At 38.2% G+C, this 24,008-nt stretch overlaps 3 protein-coding genes across 8 annotated transcripts; 1 reads left to right on the forward strand and 2 right to left on the reverse strand.

The window, feature by feature from the left end:
* Positions 1–519: 519 nt before the first annotated feature.
* Positions 520–2,897, reverse strand: ppp1r3g (protein phosphatase 1 regulatory subunit 3G). Its single transcript, XM_028434044.1, has one exon. It carries the CDS (start codon positions 2,868–2,870, stop codon positions 2,136–2,138), a length of 735 nt encoding a protein of 244 aa, XP_028289845.1. The 5' UTR covers positions 2,871–2,897; the 3' UTR covers positions 520–2,135.
* c20h18orf63 (chromosome 20 C18orf63 homolog) lies at positions 2,801–23,998 on the forward strand. Of its 6 annotated transcripts, none has more exons than XM_028434020.1 (14): positions 2,801–3,048; positions 11,596–11,767; positions 12,855–12,973; positions 14,923–15,001; positions 16,242–16,298; positions 16,845–16,956; positions 18,149–18,190; positions 18,375–18,451; positions 18,806–18,918; positions 20,785–20,881; positions 20,969–21,045; positions 21,806–21,992; positions 22,082–22,187; positions 23,272–23,996. In XM_028434020.1, the coding sequence occupies exons 3-14, from the start codon at positions 12,960–12,962 to the stop codon at positions 23,754–23,756; spliced, it is 1,446 nt and encodes a 481-aa protein (XP_028289821.1). In that variant the 5' UTR covers positions 2,801–3,048; positions 11,596–11,767; positions 12,855–12,959; the 3' UTR covers positions 23,757–23,996. The 6 variants fall into 6 exon arrangements, with proteins under 6 accessions (XP_028289821.1, XP_028289818.1, XP_028289816.1 ...); XM_028434017.1 differs by having other exon boundaries at positions 11,596–11,745; positions 12,855–13,002; positions 23,272–23,995; XM_028434015.1 differs by having other exon boundaries at positions 12,855–13,002; positions 23,272–23,994.
* cyb5a (cytochrome b5 type A (microsomal)) lies at positions 6,561–10,747 on the reverse strand. Its single transcript, XM_028434052.1, has 5 exons — positions 10,464–10,747; positions 7,367–7,495; positions 7,230–7,259; positions 7,118–7,152; positions 6,561–7,059 (listed from the first exon to the last, which is right to left on the reverse strand). The coding sequence occupies exons 1-5, from the start codon at positions 10,599–10,601 to the stop codon at positions 6,975–6,977; spliced, it is 417 nt and encodes a 138-aa protein (XP_028289853.1). The 5' UTR covers positions 10,602–10,747; the 3' UTR covers positions 6,561–6,974.
* Positions 23,999–24,008: the final 10 nt, after the last annotated feature.

The raw sequence follows: 24,008 nt of genomic DNA on the forward strand, positions 1-24,008 counted from the left end.
TTGCTCTTCACTGTCATCATGGATTTATATTTATATTTATTTAAGATCATAAACTGTTCCTCCTGTAAACACACTCGCTCTGCCAGGTTCTCCATTGATTGGTCAGACGCTGCAAGCTCCACCCCTTTCATATGAACACGCACGTACCGAGGCTGAAAACACTTGGCTTAAATTAGTGTGTTGTTATCAAACTTTGTAGGACAGCTTCTCTCTGACAGTGGGATTTAACTAACTAAACATTCCCTAACAGAGATTAATCCAGGATATAATTATCTAGGTGTGATTGTTTTTGTCTTAATTATTGTGTAATTTTGTGTGTTTGCTTGTTTTTTTAATTCAATGATTGTCTTTTTGTCTGATTGTGTGTGCGTGCGTGCGCCCGTGCGTCCTTCAGGTAACTGACCTGTAGGTTTGTCTATTAATAGTGGTTTGTTGACCCACACACACACACATCGGGGGGTCAGAGGTCACGTTGCTCAACACATATATCGATTAGAAAACAGGAAGGAACTATTCTGGTGAACTTTCAAAGTAAAACATGCTTGAATTTAATGCGTCATCCAAACAACATTACAGCTGAATTTCACAATAATAGTAAGATTAAGTAATCCATTACTTGAAAAAATATAGGCATAGCTGAATTTCACAATAAAAGCAATCGTTCAAACAATAAAATGGAACTTGAAAATGAAAGTCATCAATACAACAAATTGTTTATACAAAAAGATATCTCTAAAGCAATACAGCTGAATTTCAAAATAAAAGTTGGTAAGCAGTGTAATTACATTTTAAATGAAGAATTGTCACTGAAAATGATACAGCTGACTTTCAAAGTAGATTAAAGATGTTTGGGTGGGAGGTTATGGTCTAAAGTTGGACTTTATGAGGAAATATGGATGTGATGTTGACTGAGCAAATAAAGGCAAACTTTGCTCCTGTTGGTAAATAATCCCTCGTCCAGTTCAGGGTGCGACATCATAAAACCAGTTCAACCATTTAAACCAGCACTGATTAGTTAAAGAGGGAAAAACACTTTTAAAAGAAACTACTTTTTATTGTAAATATTAACTTATATAATAATAACTGTTATAGGATGGCAATATTATTACAATATATTTCATTTTTAGATTTTTACAATTGATTTACCAATTATTGTTTGTGTGTGTATACGTTATATAAAAATATACATGTAGAGATGTTTTTTCCACATTCAATTTTAATTAATTTATTACTATTATTTTGCATAGTATTTTATATAGATATTTTTAAATCATATTACTCTATGTATTTATGTAATTAACAATAATGATGTTCAATTATTAGTTTTATTACTATCTTACATTGTCATAAATATATGAAAATGTAAATCTAATATATAGAAATATCTACTAACATATATGACTAGATTGTAGTTATAATAAGTATTTGTGAAAATATGTCATACAAAGAGTCAGGTGTTTAATCCTGAATGTGATGAGATCCAGTTTAACTGTGATGCCTTCAGGGTCCATCAGTTCTTCTGATCTCACAGAGACCAAGTGTGAGCACAGCTGGAATCATTCACAACATCTGCATCTATTTCATCACTTTGCACACATCATGTTTTTGTTTTTACATAGAATTGTTCAACTTTACACATTTCAGAGACTTTTATAATTAATAATTACACACATTAGTAAAACGTGAAGCACGATCTCCATGTGCACATGGCTTTAATCCATTTTACGCACGGTCACGTGATTCTTTTATTCTCTACGCGATGTGCAAATCTTCACGAGCAGCCTTTGACACTTTGTGCAGATCTTTGGTGAATTTGGAAACATTTTACGCACGGATTAAAACTTTGTGCTAAATTAAATAAAAACTAGGATTGCACGGTTTTTACGCACGGTTCCTTTTCTCTTTACGCACGGTGCAAACTGGATGCGCAGCTTCATCACATACCCGCGCATTAAAACCTGAGGTCTTTCCTGTGGCACAAGTTTCACATTCATTCAAACACAATCCAAACTTTACGCTTTTTAAGCACTGGTTCAAACTAATGCAGCTTTTCTTTGTCACATTCGGAAACATTTTACGCACGGAATAATTATTTGTGCCCCCTCGCGCACGGTGGCACGCTCTTTACGCACGCCTCAGACGGGGTGGAAGGCGTTCCCTGAGCACCGGTACCGGAGGGTGTAGTTCTGTCCGTTGTTGTTGTCCCAGAACTCGCCCTCGTGGCCTCGGAGGTAAACGGCGAAGTGCACCGCCTCGTTGGGGTCCGTGCACGGCGGCGTGTGCACGGTGAACACGAAGCGCTCTCCCAGGAGGTCAGGCTGGTCCGCGACCCCGGGCAGAGCCTGCGCGTCTACGTGGGACAGCCACTCGTTGAAGGTGTACCTCACACCGACCTCCTTCACCGGGCTTCGGTCCAGGACTCGGATCTGCCCGCGGACGTCGAACCGGGTGACGGTGATCCGCTCCAGGCAGACCCGGAGCCGCTGCGCTCGGTGCTCCGCGTCCCACGGCTCCGGGAAGATCGGAACCAGCTGGTCCGGGTCCGGGTCCAGGGTCAGGTCCTGTGGAGGGAAGCTCCGGTGCCGGTGCAGGACCTTGGTGGGTATCTGCGGCTCCTCCAGGGTGCTGAAGTGTTTGATTTCAGCCAGAGTCAGACCCATCGAGTCCGCGAACTTCACCGACTTCTTCCTCTCCTGACAGCCCGGCCCGGGGTGCAGCAGGGCGGGCAGGGACTGCGCCCTCCGCCGGTCCTTCAGGAACCGCTCCAGCCGAGACGCGTCCGCCTCTGCGTTCAGGTCTTCCTCCTCATCCTCCTCCTCCTCATCCTCCTCCAGGCCGTTCTCCATGTCTCGAGGCTCAGAGCGGGACATGTGTGATCAGCTGGCCCTGCAGCAAACCCGGACTGCTTCTATAGAGACACCCCCCCCCCCTCCCCTCCCTACTCCTCTGACCACTTGTGGACAACAAGAGCTCATGCAGTCACAGAAACGCTCGTCTGCACGTAGAGGATGACGTCACATCAACTGTTTCACGATCAGCACGTACAAGGTACAAACAGCGTCATATAGGATGAACCAACTCTTTTAACTCTTGTTTTATTTTTTACACAAAAATATGAATCATTTTTTTAAACTATTTTTCAAAAAACAAACTTTTAAACTCTCAAAGTTATTTTAACTCAATTTAATTTTTTTTTAAATTTACTAAATTAACTCGTTTTAAACCCCGAAATCTTTTTTGACTCTTTTTTTTTTTTTTCTATACCCTTTTTTTTTTTTTTTTTTAAACACATTTAAACAAAGAACGAATTTGAACTCATTTCATCAGGTCATCCTTTGGACCGTGCATCAAAAAAAAGTTCAAATTAAAGCCACAAGCGATGTCGTAGGGTCCGAAGGAGGGGCTGTGGTTGGTAACCCATGTGTATCAAATATTAGGCTGTTTGAACATTGTATATGAGAGTAATAGCAGCTTTCTATTATGGCGTGCAAAATGGCGCCAGTGGAAAAAAACCCAGTATAAAGAGAAAACCAGTTAAAAATCACTCTCAGTGAATTTGATGCGAATCCATTGGAAAAATTGCTAGGTTACAGCTTTTAGAATGTGATGGCGAAGGATTTTCCAGTGACATTATAGGCCCCTCCCACTGCTCACAGCCTGTTTTTTCTCCATCAGCGACCTGCTCCCATCTTATAAGATTTATTCAACACTTTTTTGAAGTCATCATAACTTAATCGTCTTTTTGCTAGAGCTGTTAGCGTCAAAAACCACTAAAAGCGGCGCCCTCTGAGAATATAAGGCATGATGGGTAATTTTCACATTGAGTCTTGTTTAGGGCTGGGTCCTACGTGTTCTGGCCGAGTTTGAAGTGAATCGAGTAAAGACCCTCAGACTAGTTAGTGCAAAAGCGAAAAGCCATTAACCCAAGATGGCCGACTTCCTGTTTGGTTTTGGGCAAAATCATCCTTAACTTTTTGCTCATCTTGGGGTCAAGAATACATGCGGCAAATTTTGTATGAATAGGACAAACCTATGGTCGTACGGGTCTATCACAGTTTGTGCCTGTTACAGATTTGTGTTACAAATATACGCAAATTCATTCGATGATTTTTAATATTCAGTGGGTCTTAAGTGTTCTGGCCGAGTTTGAAGCGAATCACATGAAACCCCTCAGACTAGTTCGTGCAAATGCGTTTCCAGGGCGAAATGCCATTATTTGACCAAAAATGGCTGACTTCCTGTTTGGTTTTGAGCGTGGTCATTACGTAACTTTTTGCTCATCTTAGGGTCAATAATACATGTGGCGAATTTCATATGAATCGGGCAAATCTTCTGGTCGTGCAGTTGCATTGCATTTTTGGTGTCTTTATTGCTCGCTGTGCGGCCATTTTTTTTTGTGATTTTTTTTTTTTTTTTTTGTCAAAATATCTATTTTCTCAGCAGGCCTGAGGTGTGTGCACATTTTGGTGAGACTTTGGGCATCCTAAGGTAGCGAAAACGATAGGTTCCTACGGCCTTTAGGTCTTCTGACCCTAATTATTTAATATGAGAACATCTTCAGATCATGGAAACACAATTATTTTATCAGTTATTTTAAAACAAGGTAAATGAAAAACATCAGCAGGTAAATATTCAATTTATTTGTCAATAAAAGTCCATTATTTTTCATTTTAAATCAATCATTCTGAACATAAACAACCACTACACTCTTTAATGTTTATCGGTCTGTGTTGTTGTCTCTGACGTCACTGACCTGTTTAAATAAATACAGCGCGTGCAGACCCAGGAACGCGTCACAGTGACGTCACGAAGCGGCCCCCTGAAAAGGGGAGTTCGTTTCTACCAAAAATGGAAACAAATACAGTAAAGCGTTGAATTTTATTTTTAAAGCCAAAAAATTAATCCTAAAAACTTCAACTTAAAGTTTGACACTGAATTATTGTTTTTGAAATAAAATAAATATTACAGTCAGTGTTATGCATAAATATAGGAATAAAAAACCTACAAGTTCTTACATTTAAAGTTGGTGAAAGTTGCTGTAGGGAAAAAAAAAAAAAATTGTGTTGAATGAAGTTATTTAAAGCTATTTAAAGTTAGGGGTGGGATTATCTCCCTGCTCGTTCTCGACCCCTTGTGTGCACGAGCCCACGCTCAAAGCGCGTCACCGTTAAAACTCAGTTTTTAGTCACGTTTTTTAATACATATAATGATAAAGTTCAGTGTTTACTTATCGCTGAATGAGACGTCATCTCTACACAATACAGCGATGAGCTGAGGTCTGCTATTGGAGCACCGGTGAGTGAGGGGCGTGGCTTTAGAGAAAGCGCAGATTATATTTATTATAATAAAGGCTTTATTATACATGTCGACTGGTTCCCACAAAGACCAGCAGCCCGTCCTCACCTGGTTCAGGACAAATCCTGCTTTTACAGGAAGTAGAAGACACCTGCACAGAACCTTTTCAAAATAAGACTCATAGATGAGTCAATCCAAGACAGGGGTTTTCAACCTTGGGGTCAGGAGACACTGGGAGAGGGTCACCAGATGCCTTCAAGAAAATAAGAATATTTTCTGAACATTTTTCTACAACTCCACCAAACTCACCATATTTTTGCTCCTTTTAACATATTTTTGCTACTTTTCTCCTATTTCTGACACTTCTACATCACATTTTAATGACTTTTCTATGAATTTTTTCCACTTTCCAGACATGTTCAGCACTTATAAACCATTTCTACCACTTTTACACCTAATGTCACATATGTTGACCCATTATTGTCACTTTTAACCTGTTTTCACCAGATTTCATGATTATTTTTGCAAATTTAACCACATTCATCATTTGTCATGTTCATTATTTGCCAGTTTAAACTAATTGTTCCAATATTGACACTTTGAACCATTTTTTTAAAACCACTTTCTGTCTGTTTTTGTCCACTCTAATTTGCAACGTTTAACCAATTTTTAAAAATCCCATTTCACTTCCTGGATAACAGTGGATATTAGTTTATGGCGGCAAGGTTTTCCTTGTCGCCATGATGAATTCATGTTGGGTGTGGGATACATATGTATGTGTATATACGTATATATGCATATGTGTGTATCCATAAAATGAAGAGTCCGTCCTTAAGACTGCTCTACTGTAAAGTGCCTTGAGATACCATTGGTTATGATTTGGCGCTATACAAATAAAGATTGATTGATTGATTGATAACTAACCAGGATAAATGACTAATACCAGTCTAGAACAGGAAGGATCTCCTTACTGTAACAGACTGGTTATGGACGTCCAGCAGGGACACACACACACACACACACACATAGTTGTTTATTAATCCTTGAGCCTGTGCAGCCTTGTGTTTGTCCCTGAACAGAGAGAGAGTGTGTGTGTGTGTGTGTGTGTGTGTGTGTGTGTGTGTGTGTGTGTGTGTGTGTGTGTGTGTGTGTGTGTGTGTGTGTGTGTGTGTGTGTGTGTGTGTGTGTGTGTGTGTGTGTGTGTGTGTGTGTGTGTGTCTTCTTGTCTCTACTTTAATTCCCTCAAATATAAAAATTAAACTCCATTAATCACTTAAGTTTTTATGAGTAAATAAATTCAAACACACAGGATTCATCATAGATTAGAAACATCTCGTAGATCTATGGATATAGAAATATAGCATTAATGGGCTTTATACTGAACTAGCTTAGCTTAGCAAAAGCTAAGATTATGATATAAAAACACTTGTGTTTGCTCACTGATAATATATATTTATACATATTTATGTTTACATTCTGTTACAAAGATACACAACTGATTAAAGTGGACTCACAATCACACAAAGATCATCATCATCATGGTGTGATTGAATGAAATGCATCATGGGTAAATTCAGTGAGCACACTCAGTTGGTCCCAGGACGGACGCTGCTGAGAGGAGCCATCGTGATTGGCCAAAACAGCTGGAGATATGACCACAGCCACGCCCACTGATGACATCACTCGCTTTCAGCCGCGTAGATTCGATACATCAATGTAACGATGCTCGCCACCACGGCCGGAATTAACCAGTTAGAATACCAGCTGTAAGAGAGACTAGTTAGTACTGACTAACCAGTTAGAATAGTGTGTGTGTGTGTACCTGGTCTCCTCCATCACCGTGGTAACCATTGTGTCCTATAAACAAACAGCACAGGTGACATTGTTATTGTTCACATTGGTTCTGACTACAGTTCCCATGATGCACCACTCACCACTGGTTTTTCAATCAAGTGTCGGTCGTCCTGTCAAAAACACACACAGATGTTAGAACACAAACACACAAACGAACACACACACACACACAGATGTTAGAACATACGCACACACGCACACACACACACACACACACCGGGTGCAGTTCTCCTATCACTAAATCGTTGGCCATCTCTCTGGCATCGGTGGAATGTCCGACATCCTCAAAGCTCTCCGTAGCGTCTCCCCCCGCCTGCTCCCTTAGAACCTCCTCACCTCCAGGGTGCTGCAACACACACACACACAGGTCACATGATGTCACAGCTGCTCTGCTATTGGCTCATGTTTCCACCATAGATCATTTAATTTACAAATTATTTAACAGTTTTAAAATAACTTCCAGAATAATCTAATAATCTTCAAACTGTTAATAAATATTATTTATTCATTTTCTATGAAGTAATGTTATCAGTAAAAGTAAAAAACTTCAATGTTTTGTAACAAAACAAAATACCAATGGCTAACCCTTTAGCTTTAGCTAATCTGTAATATCTAATATTATCTTATATATGCAAATCTTCAGCTTTCACTTATTTATTAAGTCTAAAAATAGTCAAAGCTTTAAAATTATTATAGAAGAAAGTTATCGAATAAAGAACAGCTTTCATTCACCAGCCATTTAGCATTAGCTACTGAGCATTAGCATTTTTCTAATCCTGATCATCCGTTAATTAGACGAATTAAAAAGCACTCAGCTAATTATTTTACCAGCTTTCATTAAGTGCATATGTAACGTATCGGCTAATAATATTAATAAGACCAAAGCAGAACAAATGTGCTAGCCACTTAGCATTAGCGGTTGCTATCACAAAATGAGGAGCTGAGTCTCTTTATGCTAGCAGGCTACAAACTCCCACACTCATTGAATGTAACATGACCTGAGGTCTGCTTTGTGTTAAAAACCAGTTTGTGTCGGATCTGAAACGTAAAAACATTTATTAGAGTGTGTGTGTGTGTGTGTGTGTGTGTGTGTGTGTGTGTGTGTGAGCGTGTGTGCGTGCGTGTTACTAACAGCCTCACACAACAACAAGCTATTGTAACCAGAAGATCAACTTTGACGCTTTGACAAGCACACACACACACACACACACACACACACACACACACACACACACACACACACACACACACACACACACACACACACACACACACACACACACACACACACACACACACACACTGACCTGTGTACAGCGTACCAACAGACAAACAAAGGTTAAAGGTCAAACCTGCTACCTGTAACTCCAGATTAATAAAACTCCCGCTCCAGATTAAACAAACTCTTCAGTTTAAAGGTGAAAGAACAGATCATTGCGTCACAAACATGCTAATGCTAACTAATGCTAATTTACTTTATTCATTGATCACTCTGATCAGCCAGTTTAGGCCTGTGAGTGCACCTGATATAACAAAGCCCCGCCCCTTTACCCCCGCTCAGCCAGCGCTGCTACATGCTAAGCTAACCCAAACATACGGTACTGGGCTCTGCTATACAGTTCCTTCAGTGTCCCATAAAAAATATGGAATGCAAAAAAATGTATCTGCAAGTTTGCTTCAAAACGCCAAAAAAACGTGTCACATGGAACGACCTCCGCACAAAACGTCAGGATACGGAAACAGATTAAGACCAATTATAGTGAAGAAAATAATCTTGTTACAATCAATAATAAAATTGAAATGTTTAAAAAAACAACTCAAAATCCATTATAATGATAAAAGTGAAATCTACAGAAGCTGACTAGGACCAATTCTCCATCTCCTCCACCAGTGTCCTTCCAAACTGGTCCTAATGTGTTTCTGTAGCTCCTCCTCTATAGCCACAGACGGACTGGATGCTCCGCCTCTTCATAAAAACACTGGTTTTTACTTCTCAACACATTATGTTTTTATTATTATCTCTTCAAAGGCCTTAAAATCATTAGTACGATGTGTTTATGAGATAAAAGACAAAGAATCTTTGTTATTAAAGTAAAGTTTAACGCATTCATTGATACACGATCTGCTGTTTGTTGTCATATATGGTGAATTGGTCCTCGTCAGCTCCTGTAGATTTGACTTTATTGCGTACGGTGTGAACGCAGCATAAATCTTTGAGACGTGGGCGTGTGAAAGTTTCTACAGGAACGAAAAACCTTTTCTCTATATTGGCGTCTTATGCGTCTGAAGCCAATATAAAAGCGCTGCCAACCAGACTCCATTTCTTTCCACCATCATCTATGGAGGACGTCAGTAAAACCGATGCTCTCTACCTTCTGTGGAAGCTGAAGAGCCTTCACCAGGTTTACCCAGCGACACATCAAAACTCACTGAGTTTCACCGATTTTTTCAGGAGCAACAAATCCTTCCTGGTCCGATCTCGGTAAAAAACAGTCCGTGTCGTAGAGCTCAGGTGCTCACACACCGCCACCATTATTTTCTCCTTCATGCTGAAATGTGTGAAAACACCGGTGTCCGTGATGACGTCATTGTCAACAAGGACTCTGATTGGCTTTCACCAAACATTTGCTGGAGTTCAATATTTTCAACTAAAGTGAAACACGAATGTCACAGAAAATCAATAGCGCGCATGGCGGCCAACGCTCTTACCGCGTAGACCAAACCGTGCCGCTCTATGCGTTGACTTTCTACGTAATCTGGTCACGCAAACATTTCATGACGCGTCCGGTGTGAACGCAGCGTTACTCTTATCGCCATATTGTATTTTGTTTTTTCAAAATTTCAACTTTATTCTCAACAGTTCAACCTTAATCTCGATATTTCGAGTTTATTCAACATTATATTTTGACTTTAATCTCTACATTATTTTTCAATTTTATTCTCAAAATTTCCACTTGCCCAAAATTATTTTCACCATCAAAATTGTCCCTAAGAAAAAGTCCTAAAAGATGTAGAGACGTTTTTTTCTTAATCCTAAATTAACAACATTTTTAAAATCCTATAAATATTTTAATATTTTTACTATTTTCTAAACTATGAAACAGTCGCTGTCTAAATGATATTTAACTGATATAAGATTAAAAATGACTTAAAGAATGAAATCTGGTGACTAAAATGTATGATAAGGAATAAATATGAAGCTGATGCTCAGACTGTCAGAGAAAGACTTTCAAACATCTGGAGGAAAAGTTTGTGATCGTCCAGTGAAAACAGCTGTAAGTTCACTGACTGCTCTCCTTCACGTCCGCACTCACCTGTTCGAGGAAGCTTGTGACATCGTAGACTTTGTTGTGGATGATGATCCAGGTTGATTTAAAGGAGTTTTTCTCTTCGATCTCACTCAGTCTGAAGTATTTCACTCCTTCGGAGCTCTGGTCCTCCTGAGCGGCCATTGGAGAGAAGCGACGCCGGGCACGGTGAGTGTTTTCCGGGCAGGTAGGGCAGTGACCGCTGGTAACACAAACCTTAAGTGGAAGGAAGACCCAGCGACATTTGGCCCACAGAGAAGTTTCAACACGGAGTGGATAAAACAAATCAAATAATAACAGCAAAGTTTACAGAAACTACACACCGAGACTGTCAAAATAAAAGCCTCCACTAACACTTTCCTTTCTACCATTACAGCCTCAGAACACAGACACAACACGAGAAACTACAGTAAAATATTTACAATGTTAAAAAGTCAAAATAAACCAAACCTGGCACAAAAAAAAAAAAAAAAGTTTAAACACAAAGGCAAGGCAAGTTTATTTGTACAGCGCATTTCATACATACATTTGCATGATTAGAATTGCAAAATAAAACATTTAACAGTTTAAAAATCAATAATAATTTAAATCAGCAGTATATAACATTTCTCCCTCAGTCATACACAGTAGAGAAAAAGAGCTTTTAATTTGGATTTAAAAATGTTCACAATGGATGCTGTTATAAAGTTATGTAAAGACAAATTATAATAAAGTGGGCAGAAGCCTAATTAAAAATCTAAAACAACAAAATATTATGTGTTTGTTGTGATATATGCTTCATTACATGTTGTTTAAATTTTATATTCCTTTTCTAAAAGCCTCTCAGTGTTTGTTGTTGCTGTTTTATTCCATTTAACTACTTTTGAAGATTATTGTTAATTGTCTTTATCTTTTTTGTATGTATTTAATTTAGTTTTGAGCATTTAAAAACAATTCATATAAAATAAAAGAAATGTCACAAAACAAGTTAATTTCCAAAACAAGTCAAAGACACAAAAAGTCTGACTGACACCTAAAGCCGTCCATTCAACTGTTTTTGACGTATATGTCATAAATCCTCCTATTAAAGCTTTAGTTTATTTAGTTTTATTTTGAAATTTCAGTCTCTAGCGGTGCCATTTTCTTGTTTTTTTTACAGCTTCATAGAAATTCCTAAAGATCCCGCCCACAGACAGCCTCGCGCTCCGATTGGCTTCCTTCCTGTCTCGTACACGCTTTCTGATGTTTGATTGGATGTTGCACCTGCCAATCATCTTTGAGCCTTGGACGAGGCTAAAGTTCAGACGAGGTGAATTTGTAGCTGATGATACGTAAGTCAATATAAGTGTTTTATAGCTTTATGAGTGAATTACAGCGACTATCTGGCGGTTGGGTTTGATAAACAAATACTGTTTATGGGTTAAAAGAAACTAAAGCCAGCATTTTTAAAAGAGAACGCTTGATTTTATTTGTTTTTATAACTGCCCACTGGCGGGAAGGTGTTTGACCTCAAAGATCTTCTATTATAAAGATGTGTCACTGAATTACAGGAAATCTTTAATGAAGGATTCAAGACTAAAAATAATAAATAGGACAAAAAATGATTTTTAAAAGAAGCAGATATTTTAGTGAGAAGCTTAAATGTTGCTAATGAGGAATTGTACACTCAGAACCGATATAATATATTATATATTATATTTTTACATCAGGAAGTAGTTTGGAGTGAAAGTACTTCTGTTTTTCAAAACAAACTTAATTTTATTTTCAGTACGAAATTTAAATAAAACGAAAATGAATCATTATTTCATTAACTGTTGTATATAATATAATAATTTCTTTCCAAAAAATATTTTTAAAATATGTTCAGTTTTTTAATTCAGTTCTATTTCCTAAATTTTATCTTTTAATTTCAAAATCAAAAGAGATTTTAAGAATCTTTAAAAATAAATAAATCATTATTTAATTAATTGTTTTTATTCAATTCTAATAATTATCAAATAATTTAATATCAAGTGTTATTCAACTAAATCTAAAATCAGATTTACAAACATAGTAAATCCTAAAATATCAGCAGCCAAACCAAAAAAAATAATAAAATGAAATGTTGCCAGGTCTAATTATACTCATAGAAAATATTTTAGCTTAAATCAAATTAAATTAAAATAAATTACATGAAATTAAAACTTTAAAAAAAGTAATTATTTAAAATGAAAATGAATAATTTCTTCTAAGAATCTTTTTAAAAATTGGTTATATTTTTCTATTCAGTTCTATCCACTTTTATTCATACACTCCAAAACTCAACACAGTTCATTTCTTTTTATTTGTCTTTAGTTTGAGTTCACGTGTAAAAGTTGTAATTATTGTAGATTCCAGTGGTGCAGTCGTGTTTTTATTAATGTGTTTCTCTGTCTGTAGACTGATAATAAACCATAATGATGAGTGGGGGCGTGGCTTCTACGCTGCTTTTCCTGGGACTTCCTGACCTGAAGTCACTGCTCAGCGTCACTTTGAGTCTGATCGATGAAGACGAGGAGGTCAGGAGCAAACAGATGAAGATCTGCAGGTGGAAAAACACAGACAGACATTGTCTTTGTGTGTCTGTGTGTTTATACAATGTGTAGCCATAATATCATAATAATAATAATAACTAGGCAAGACCTGTATTCACAAGGTAAATATGTATTTGGAAATTTAAAATTGGCAAAAATAACAACCTGTATTTGGATTTGTTGACAAGTTTGTTGTTTTTACTAATAAAATTGAAAGTAATAAAGCAGGAAAAACAGAATACTAACCTTGACCTTGAACGAAGGTCAATGTCATACATTGAAAGGAAATGTTGTTCAATGGTACCAGTGGCCAAGTATAGGGATTTTTTTTGTGACGTCATGAACTTTGACCCCTACTGATCTTTTTACTGGTAGGTTGTACAACTTCAGTCCTAATAAATAAAATAATCCTCTTGAGATGAGCTTTACATAAATATAGGAATCAAACCTGTACAATAAATATTGGTAGAGATATGAAACATTTTCTTTTTTGACACTTGACATTTTGGCTCCAAAAAAGGTCGACTGCACATCGTTGACATTGTCCCTATGAGACGACGTACGTGTCATTATTACTGCATTAATAACCTAAATCCAATAAGACAAACTGTCTCCATAATGTATCTGATGTCATTTATTGTATTTTGTGTGTCGTGTTTTGCTCTTTTTGTTTTCCCTCACTGGTCGTTATGTAAAGTTTATGTTATTTTATGCTAGAGCTGAGTAACTGTTCACAGTGGGGCCACATTATCAACCTTTATGTTAGCATTTAGAATAATGACCAATCTGAGCATTAATACTGGAAAACACCAAGGGTTCTTTGTTTGTTTGTTGTCTTTTTGTGTATTTTCTATTTATCTGTGATTTTTGGAATTTCTGCTACATTTTGTGTATTTTATGAGTCAGTATATGTGTTTTTTATTTTTTGTGTGTTATATTTGCATTTTGTTTATCGTCAATCTGTGCTTTCTTTTCTTATTTTTTTTCAGTATTTTTGTCATTTTGTGTAATAGTTGTTTCTCTGTGAGTTTATGTGGTTGTTTTGTGTGTCTGATGTCCTTTTATGTGTATTATGAGTCTTTTCTTTGTGTATTTTTGTTGTTGTTGCTTTGTGTATTTATGTGTACGTTCTGTGTATTTTGCTGTTTTGTAGGTTTTTGAAGTTATTTTGTGTATTATTTTGGCCTTCATATTACTTCCAATTTCTTGATGTACAATTTTTGGGTCGCACAGAATTAGACCGAGGGCCACATGCCTCCAGTTGCCTATTGTCTGTTTTATGCCTTATTTTTCCTAATTTCAGTGATTTGTGTTCATTTTGTGGATGTTTCAGGCTTTTATTCATAACATTGTTACAGTTTAACTGTTAAATTCCCTTCTTTAAGATCCATTTATTTGTTTTTTATGTAATTGTGTTTCTCTGCGTTCTATAAAAAACTTAATGGTCTAAATCAGCGATTCTCAACTGGTGGGTCAGGACGCTAAAGTTGATCGCGGGCCTGTACTGGGTGGGTCGTGCATAGCTGGTCAAAAAAATGAATACTTAATGTCTCTCATGTTGGACTTGTCTTTTATTTTGAAAGAAACTTTTCCTTTGACAGGCATGTTGTGAAATGCATGTTGCACAGGAAAATACGGTATATACAGTATAAAGATTATATGTTATTATTTACTTCTAAAATTCTAAAAAAAGTTGTGGTTTAATGACTGTGGGAAAATGTGGGTGAGACCAGTTGTGAACCCCTGGTTTAAAGTGTGTGTGTGTGTGCGTGTGTGTGTGTGTGTGTGTGTGTGTGTGTGTGTGTGTGTGTGTGTGTGTGTGTGTGTGTGTGTGTGTGTGTGTGTGTGTGTGTGTGTGTGTGTGTGTGTGTGTGTGTGTGTGTGTGTGTGTGTGTGTGTGTGTGTGTGCGTGTGTGTGTGCGTGTGTGTCACAGAGAGCTGGTGCAGCTACATCCTAATCTTCTGTCCTCGCCCTCTCTGGACTCGTTCTCTGACATCACAGCAGTCATGGCTGTAAGACACACACACACACTTGGTGTTTCGGTCCGACTGGTGATCGTGTGACCTTGTGACTGATGATAACATTAGATGCTGTAACTGTAGATCAGTGTTTAAACCCTGTGGGACAACGTCACCATTTATAACCATCACCAGTTGAACCAGTACACCCAACACAGAACCTGCTGTTGTTGAGCTTTATTTCCACTGATGTTCTCTGGTTGTGTGTAGGGGTGAGTATCACGTACACGTACAGAGGCTCCATTAAGACGACACCATCACATTGAGGAAACAATGGATGAGAAAAGAGATAATTAAGGACAATAAAAATAGTCAAAAGATAAAACAAAGTCCTAAAACAAGCTAAGATATGAGACATGATGAAATTAACAAACCAGAATGAAATAGACAAAATTAAAGTAAATAAATAAAACTTAAAATAATAAACAGTTAAAAGCTGAATTAAACACTCTCAGCAGCCCTGAAGTGCTCCAGCAAACTGTTCCACAAACGAGGGCTGTAAAACTGAAACGATGCCTCACCGTGAGTGTGTCCTGACTTTGGCAATTATTAGAAGGTCAGCACCAGAGGACCTCAGGACCTGAGAAGGTTCATAGGGTAAAAGCAGTTATGTGAGATAAGAAGACCCTTAAGACACCAGTAAGAGAACCTTAAAATAGATCCTACAACCCTCGAGGAACCAATGCAGTGATTTTAAAATGGACGTAATGTGTTCCCGCCTCCTGGTCTTCGTCAGGACATGTGCTGCAGAGTTCTGTAATAATTGTAAACCTGAAGTAGTCTTTTTAGGAAGACCAGAAAGCAGAACATTACAGTAATCTATTCTGTTCTACTGGTGATAAAAACATGCATTAACGTCTCCACTGACGTTTTTCCAAAATATTAAAATCAGATAAAAAGTCGTTCAGTTGGATAAAAACAAGTTTTTCTAAAATTTTGCTTAAAAGTGTTAAGTTAAAGCCTGTAATTATTAAAGTGGTTAAAATCCTAATGGCTGTTGTTCTGACGAGGCCTCACCACGGGAAGGTTTTAATCTGAAGAAATACATTTATAATGTTTAAAAGTTCATCCTTAAAATGATTAAATCTAAGAACGTGTGGTGGCTTTAACAGTAGAGAAAACATCATGGTTTGAACATAATAATAATGATATTAGATATTATTGTAAAATATATTGTATTGTTATAAAATAATAATGATATGATTTGTTCTATTCTATTGTTTTTCTCCTACAGGTGAGTTTTTTCCAGACGGGAATTATTCAGGCTTTTGTACGGAGACGTTGTCTTCAGGTGTGTGTGTGTGTGTGTGTGTGTGTGTGTGTGTGTGTGTGTGTGTGTGTGTGTGTGTGTGTGTGTGTGTGTGTGTGTGTGTTGACCTGTGTGTGTGTGTGTGTGTGTGTGTGTGTGTGTGTGTGTGTGTGTGTGTGTGTGTGTGTTGACCTGTGTGTGTGTGTGTGTGTTGACCTGTGTGTGTGTGTGTTTGTGTTGACCTGTGTGTGTGTGTGTGTTTGTGTTGACCTGTATGTGTGTGTGTGTGTGTGTGTGTGTGTTGACCTGTGTGTGTGTGTGTGTGTGTGTGTTGACCTGTGTGTGTGCGTGTGTGTGTGTGTGTGTTGACCTGTGTGTGTGTGTGTGTGTGTGTGTGTGTGTGTTGACCTGTGTGTGTTTGTGTTGACCTGTATGTGTGTGTGTGTGTGTGTGTGTGTGTGTGTGTGTGTGTGTGTGTGTTGACCTGTGTGTGTGCGTGTGTGTGTGTGTGTGTTGACCTGTGTGTGTGTGTGTGTGTGTGTGTGTGTGCGTGTGTGTGTGTGTGTTGACCTGTGTGTGTGTGTGTAGCTGAGCCCTCCTCGCTGTGTGTTTCCTGGAGATCTTCAGCGCTGCTTGTCCTACTCTCTGATCACCAGATTGTCTCCGTCCTGGAACAAAGCAGGACTTTATCTCATTCAAGGTGAGCTTCAGAACCAGGCCAGCTTTACTTAAAGCTAATGCTAATGTTTGCCTACCAATGGAGGCTAATGCTAACTGTCAGCTCACTGAATAGGAAGCTGAGCTGTTCATAATGGAGAAACCAATGCTAATGCTAACACATACAGCTTTGTTCGCTCATAACAGAGCTGCTTTATTAACATATAGAAGGACGAGCTAATGCTAACGCTCAATGTTCTGTTGATTTTCGCTGGATGTTTGTTTTATTTATTAATGTTCACAAGTAGAAGAGTGAACTAAAATATGCTAATGTTCAACTTTGTAAATAACAGATTTCCTTCATGGGAGACATCAGTTAATGCTAATGCTAACTGTAGGAGAGTAGACAGTAATACAACTTTCAAAATAAGAGCTTATGCAATAACTTCCACAGGATGGGAAAAGGCTTTGTTTGCATGACTCAGCAGATATTTCAGTGCAAAGTCCATCTGTAGATTACTGAGGGGTGAGGCACACACACACACACACACACACACACACACACAGGACATAAAGCAACCTCTACAGTTTAGGGTTAGCGTTAGCGTCGTCTCTGGTTTGGGAGGAAATACACTGAAACATATATAATGTAACGTCCTGTCAAAGTAAAAGTTCTTTCAAAGTAAAGCCATGACTATGGATCAAAGCAGCCCTTCATCCCAGATACCACGCATACGTCTCGCCGATGTTGGCCTCAGATCGTGCGTCGGCATTCTACTCCTAATGCATCATTTTGTGTGTTTTTTCCCCCAAATTTGTGAAACCACTTATAAAATTGTAGAACTATAAAATATCACTTCCATAAAGCTGTTTTTGTGCTGGGGCTCTTTTGGCTATACGCTGCTGAAAATACATTTATGATCATTAACTGTGTTTCTCTTTATTTTATCCACACATAATAAGTTGTTTAGTGGTAGTATGTTGTTGTTGTTGTGATATTGCCATATTCCTATCAGATATAAATAAATACTGGACTATGGATATGGAGATATTTATACTAATGATCTAAATAAAGGTTAATATCAGCTGTAGAGGCAGCGCTGAGCATCTGTCCAATGACCAAACGTTCTCCGTGATACGTCGCTGATGCAACTTCATTCATCGTGTCGATGTCGACGAGATGTGTGTGTGCTATCAGGGATGTTGACCTGATGTCTACTTGTTTTCACCGTTAGGGCCAGACTTCCTGACAGAGCGAGGACGACTCAACGCCGTCAGTGAGTTTTCACTGTCTTTGCTGACTCAGCAGTTATATGTTTCAGAAGCTGATTAAAGTGTGTGTGTGTGTGTGTGTGTGTGTGTGTGTGTGTGTGTGTGTGTGTGTGTGTGTGTGTGTGTGTGTGTGTGTGTGTGTGTGTGTGTGTGTGTGTGTGTGTGTGTGTGTGTGTGTGTGTGTGTCAGGCATTGAGCTGAACGCCAGCAACGGACAATTGTGTATCAGCATCAAGGCCAACGCCGTTGAAATGCCTCCACTCACAGTGAGTCTGTCTAAGAGCCAATCAGCTGTCAGTGTGTGTGTGTGTGTGTGTGTGTGAGCGAGCGAGCGGCGTGATTGATCAAAACACACTGAAACCGTTTCCATGTGACCCTCATCCTGTGTCACTAGGAGTTAGACGATGAGCACTCGTTACAGGTGGTGTTATGGTTCAACTGGTGGTCATGGTAACTTGTGACTGATTCAAAGGACACTGAGTGACATCATTAAAACACGACACATCACCAGATATAATGATCACCAGATGAAGGGATACACCCCACACGACTAGTCATTTAGTGTGTGTGTGTGTGTGTGTGTGTGTGTGTGTGTGTGTGTGTGTGTGTGTGTGTGTCAGCTGCAGGACTTAAACCTTCCTCCAATGACTCTGCAAAGCTTGGTCGCTGATGCTGACTTTGTCGTTGACATCACTTCCTGTGGAGGAGGCATGTGGTGTCACGTGCTGCCCAGGTAAACACCTCCACACATTAAACAACAGAAATCACCTCACAAATACACAAACTTCATCAGCTGTGTCTCAAACACTGATTATTGATCCTAATCAGACTTTATTGACTGTAAAATGATAAATAATCAGGTGTTCATCCTCATGTGTAGTTCCCTCTCTCAGCAGCAGGAGGTGCTGTTGCTCTAAAAACACAGTTTCTTAAAGAATTCTGACACCACTCACTGTTGGTAAATCTAATGCTAATGCCTTTGGTCTTTGCCTGACTGGGTCATTTGCTACAAATGCTAATGCTAAAAGCATACGACTAAATGGAAACGTTTGACTAAGTATTAACGAAGTGAAGATTGTATAACAGTAACTCATTGTCACTGTAAAGCTGACTGTAAGTGTATCCATAATGCTGGTGTTTGCATTGCTAATGCTAATTCTGTGTGTGTAGTTCTAATGCTGATGTCATTGTAAAGCTAAAGCTAAATATTTGTGTAATCCTAACAAGTGAAATACTGAGGCTCTGAGTAAAATGCTAATGTGTATATGAACTGATTAAAAGTGTGGTTAACAGTCCAGAGGAGAATTAAAGGGACGGTCTTTCACAGGCAATGCAGATTACCAGATTTATCCCCTGTGATAACATTCTACAGCCATTCTCATAATTAATAAATAATTAATTAATATCTCCAACACAAGTTCTCTCTACCCCGAAGTGACTTTCAGATTAGACACTATATCACAACCCATAAAAACTAGAATACAATTAAAACTACCTCATCAAATGTTGAAACTTACTTGATTAATATAATAAAACATCATCTACTCAACAAAAGCATGTTTTCCATTTATACAGAAACCTGCTACTGGACACATCAGATAATTATCTTTATATCAAAACTAAATTAGAGCTGGAGCTGAACATGATAATAGAGGATGGAGAGTGAGAAACATTGTGTATCAAGGAATTAATAGTAACATGTGGGAGGAGTTTGATTGGAAGACAAAGATAAGGTTCTTTAACACAACTTTGGTGGTTTCTAAATTTGTTGATCATCCAGATGCCAAAAATGTTGGAATGGTTGGAGATCATTCTGATATATTTGGGATTGTCCAGTTCTGATTCCTTTGTGGAGCGGTGTAAAGATGGAGATAGATAAGGTTCTGGGAGTTAATTTACTGTACATACCAAGCCAGTTTCTTCTTGATTTAACTTCTGAAAACATACAAAAGATCAAAAACACCTGTTACATATACTCCTGATGACTGCGAGGAAAATATAATTCACAGCCACCAACAGTGGAACAATGGAGGCTTTATCTGCAAAGTCACAGTTGAGGTCTGAGATCTTCATGAGGAGATGATTACCTATAAAAAATACCTGTGGAACTGAGAGCTCATCTACACTCTGCTGTAATGTCTACATTGTTCATCTTTTTATTTGTTTATTTGTCGACTTTTGTTCGGTTTTCTGGGACCAACATGTTTTTCCTAATTTTATTTTCATATTATATTTTTATATTTATATGTATATGTTTTCTCATGTTTATTACTAAAAAAGAGAAAAATAAAGTTCTAAAAGAAAAAGAATGTAATGCTAACATGACCTATCCGTCATTGTAATACTAACACTAACTTACTGTCTTATCAATGCTAACACTATCTGAATGTCAGTGTAACGCTAACACTGTCTTACTATCATGTTAATGCTAACACTAACCTACTGTCACATTAATGCTAACACTAACTGAATGTCAGTGTAATGCTAACACTAACTGAACATAAGTGTAATGCTAACACTAACTGAACATAAGTGTAATGCTAACACTAACTTACTATCATATTAATGCTAACACTAACTGAATGTGTGTGTGTGTTAGCATGAAGAAAGGTCAGATTGTGTCTATCAGACGTGGTCTTCCCTCAGACGGACCGTTCAGGAACCAAAGAGACCTTCAGAACCACTGGAACCTCCTGGTACCTGAACGACCGTATTACCAGTGATGATTGATGATGTAATCGTTCCCTTTGTGATTCCCAGTATATTTATTCTTCTATTTCCAGTACGGATACAGAATTCCTGATGATCCTGTGGTTTACTGCAGCGTTTACTTCCGCCTGTTGGGACAGAGAGTTTTCACGTATCCAGCTCAAAGTCAAGGGTTTGAATCCCAGAGATCTGCAGCATTAGCATTGGTTTGACTGTTTTTGTCTTTTCATGAAGGAACTTATAATGGTTGACAATAGTATTGATTTAATTTGATATTCAACTCAACAGTAGGTGTCAGCATTAGTATTCATACTAAATATATTAAAACTTTCTTAAGACAACAGTTAGCATCAGTGTTTGCCATTTGAGTATGTGCTTATTCTGGCTCATTGGGCTTAGCATTAGCATTATTATTATTATTTTGTCTATTGATGACTGAAATTGATACTATTTAGTTACTTCATTGTATGGGTAATGACATCATTTAAAGTATGGTGTTAATTAAATAATCAACAGTGAGTATGTTAGGTATTAGCATTAGCAGTATTTATCACTAAAGCCTACAGTAGCTGTATATATTACAGTAGCTGTTAGCATTAACAGTATATTTAGTGTAACTTACATTAGCTGTTAGCATTAGCAGTATATTCAGTATACCTAACAGTAGCTGTTAGCATTAGCAGTGTATTCAGCATATCTAACCGTAGATGTTAGCATTAGCAGTATATTCAGTATATCTAACCGTAGCTGTTAGCATTAGCAGTATATTCAGTATATCTAACCGTAGCTGTTAGCATTAGCAGTATATTCAGTATATCTAACAGTAGCTGTTAGCATTAGCAGTATATCCAGTGCATCCTATAGTAGCTGTTAGCATTAGCATCATTCCTCCTTCACTGTACTATGGTTAGCTATCCTCTGAGCTGTATCCGGCTACAGCCCGTGCGTTGCTGTCCTCGTGTTGACCTGCGGGGGGCGCTGAGCTGCTTCCTGAATGACATCAGCCAGCGCCTACAGAGCGTGTGCGGAGCCCCTGTGAGTCTGAGCTGGAAACCCTGTAGCAGCGTGGTCGGCCTGCAGATGGGGCCGTCAGAGCAGGTCACAGGAAACCACCGTTACACCATTAATCCTGAATCCAGACCAGTTTACAATCCCAGTTCTAATGGTTTACTGCGTTTCCTCCTCAGATCAATCTGACCTCCGTCCCCACACAATGGCCTTTGTTTGGGTCCCAGCCCACAGGTTGGACCTCAGCCTTCCAGCAGGAGAAGATCCAGGATGTTCAGGTCAAAGGTCAGTGTGTTAATGAACTCTGCTGCTGTTCGTGTTAGCTAGCTGTTAGCTAGCTGTGCTCTGAAGTCAGTCATCAGTTAACATGGAAACCAGTTTCACCAGAGCACCAGTGAAGCTTTCACCTGCTCATTGTGTTTCAGTGTAAAATTACACACAGATACTGGTTTAGTATTAATATACTGGTCATTATATTATATACTAGTTTATAGTGATTTATACTGATATTTATTAGTAATCATTACATATGTTTATATTGGTTTACACTGTTTTACACTGGCTTATACTTGTTCATACCGGTTTATATTGGTTTATACTGGTTTATACTAGTAAATACTGGTTCATACTAGTAAATACTGGTTCATACTAGTAAATAGTGGTTTATACTAGTAAATACTGGTTTATACTAGTAAATACTGGTTTATATTAGTAAATACTGGTTTATATTAGTAAATACTGGTTTATACTAGTAAATACTGGTTTATACTAGTAAATACTGGTTCATACTAGTAAATACTGGTTCATACTAGTAAATAGTGGTTTATACTAGTAAATACTGGTTCATACTAGTAAATACTGGTTTATATTAGTAAATACTGGTTTATATTAGTAAATACTGGTTTATACTAGTAAATACTGGTTTATATTAGTAAATACTGGTTCATACTAGTAAATACTGGTTCATACTAGTAAATACTGGTTTATACTAGTAAATACTGGTTCATACTAGTAAATACTGGTTTATATTAGTAAATACTGGTTTATACTAGTAAATACTGGTTCATACTAGTAAATACTGGTTCATACTAGTAAATACTGGTTCATACTAGTAAATACTGCTTTATATTAGTAAATACTGGTTCATACTAGTAAATACTGGTTTATACTAGTAAATACTGGTTTATACTAGTAAATACTGGTTTATACAAGTAAATACTGGTTCATACTAGTAAATACTGGTTTATACTAGTAAATACTGGTTCATACTAGTAAATACTGGTTTATTATAGTAAATACTGGTTCATACTAGTAAATACTGGTTCATACTAGTAAATACTGGTTTATGCTACTTAATTTTCTCTCTCAGGGCGGCTGACTCTCAGTCAGGTCGGACCTTCATCCTCCTTCCTCTCCGTCTTCCAGCCAGCTTCGTCCCTCTCATCCTCTTCCTCACAGCTCCGCCCCGCTTTAACAAGCTCCGCCCCTGAGAAACCTCCTCCTAAGCTAGTTCCCATCTTCAGGAACAAGAACCCGTCTCATCACGTTAACGTGGCTCTGCTACGGGTCCGGAAGCATCAGCAGCGCGGCGGTGGCGGCAGTGGTGTAGAAGTGAGGAAGAGGGTGAGTCTTCCTGTTGCGTTTCTTCATCCTCACAGGCATCAGTCCAGCCTCCCAGCTGTGAAACATCTGTCTAGTTTCACTCCATCATCACAGCTTCAGTGCAGGAACATTCTCGCACTGAAGCCTGAAAACAAATTCAAACCATCGTTTAAACCCAAACACGTGAAGATGAGCAAGACAGGAAGTGATGAAAAGAAGAGGGCGAGGGCAGAGCTGAGGTCTGAGGTCTGAGGTCAAAGGTCAGCTCCAGGTTTAGATGAAGGTCTGTTTGGCCCAGTTTGTGTTTGACGTGTCACTGTAATCATCATCTGTTAGAATAAACTTCAGCGTTCACTCCTTCATTGTCACGTCCTCAATCCAACCCTGACATTATAAACCATAAATATTCTTTATCACAACAGAGTCACATGATCAATATTAATGTTAGCATTAGCATAACAACCAATCAGAGAATTAACAGGAAACAACAAAGAGTTTAGGAGT

The sequence above is a fragment of the Gouania willdenowi genome, chromosome 20 (genome assembly GCF_900634775.1).
Source record: "Gouania willdenowi chromosome 20, fGouWil2.1, whole genome shotgun sequence".
NCBI classification, from domain to species: Eukaryota; Metazoa; Chordata; class Actinopteri; order Blenniiformes; family Gobiesocidae; genus Gouania; species Gouania willdenowi.

Bases quoted from the DNA above. Each gene is read 5' to 3' on its own strand.
- c20h18orf63 (XM_028434017.1), top strand. From the start codon at position 12,872: ATGATGAGTGGGGGCGTGGCTTCTACGCTGCTTTTCCTGGGACTTCCT. The intron at 16,957-18,148 runs GTGAGCTTCAGA...TTTCACCGTTAG, and splicing joins AGGACTTTATCTCATTCAAG to GGCCAGACTTCCTGACAGAG. The intron at 21,993-22,081 runs GTCACAGGAAAC...TTTCCTCCTCAG, and splicing joins AGATGGGGCCGTCAGAGCAG to ATCAATCTGACCTCCGTCCC.
- cyb5a (XM_028434052.1), bottom strand. From the start codon at position 10,601: ATGGCCGCTCAGGAGGACCAGAGCTCCGAAGGAGTGAAATACTTCAGA. The intron at 7,496-10,463 runs GTGAGTGCGGAC...TGTGTGTTGCAG, and splicing joins TCACAAGCTTCCTCGAACAG to CACCCTGGAGGTGAGGAGGT. The intron at 7,260-7,366 runs GTGTGTGTGTGT...TGTTTTTGACAG, and splicing joins TGATAGGAGAACTGCACCCG to GACGACCGACACTTGATTGA.
- ppp1r3g (XM_028434044.1), bottom strand. From the start codon at position 2,870: ATGTCCCGCTCTGAGCCTCGAGACATGGAGAACGGCCTGGAGGAGGAT.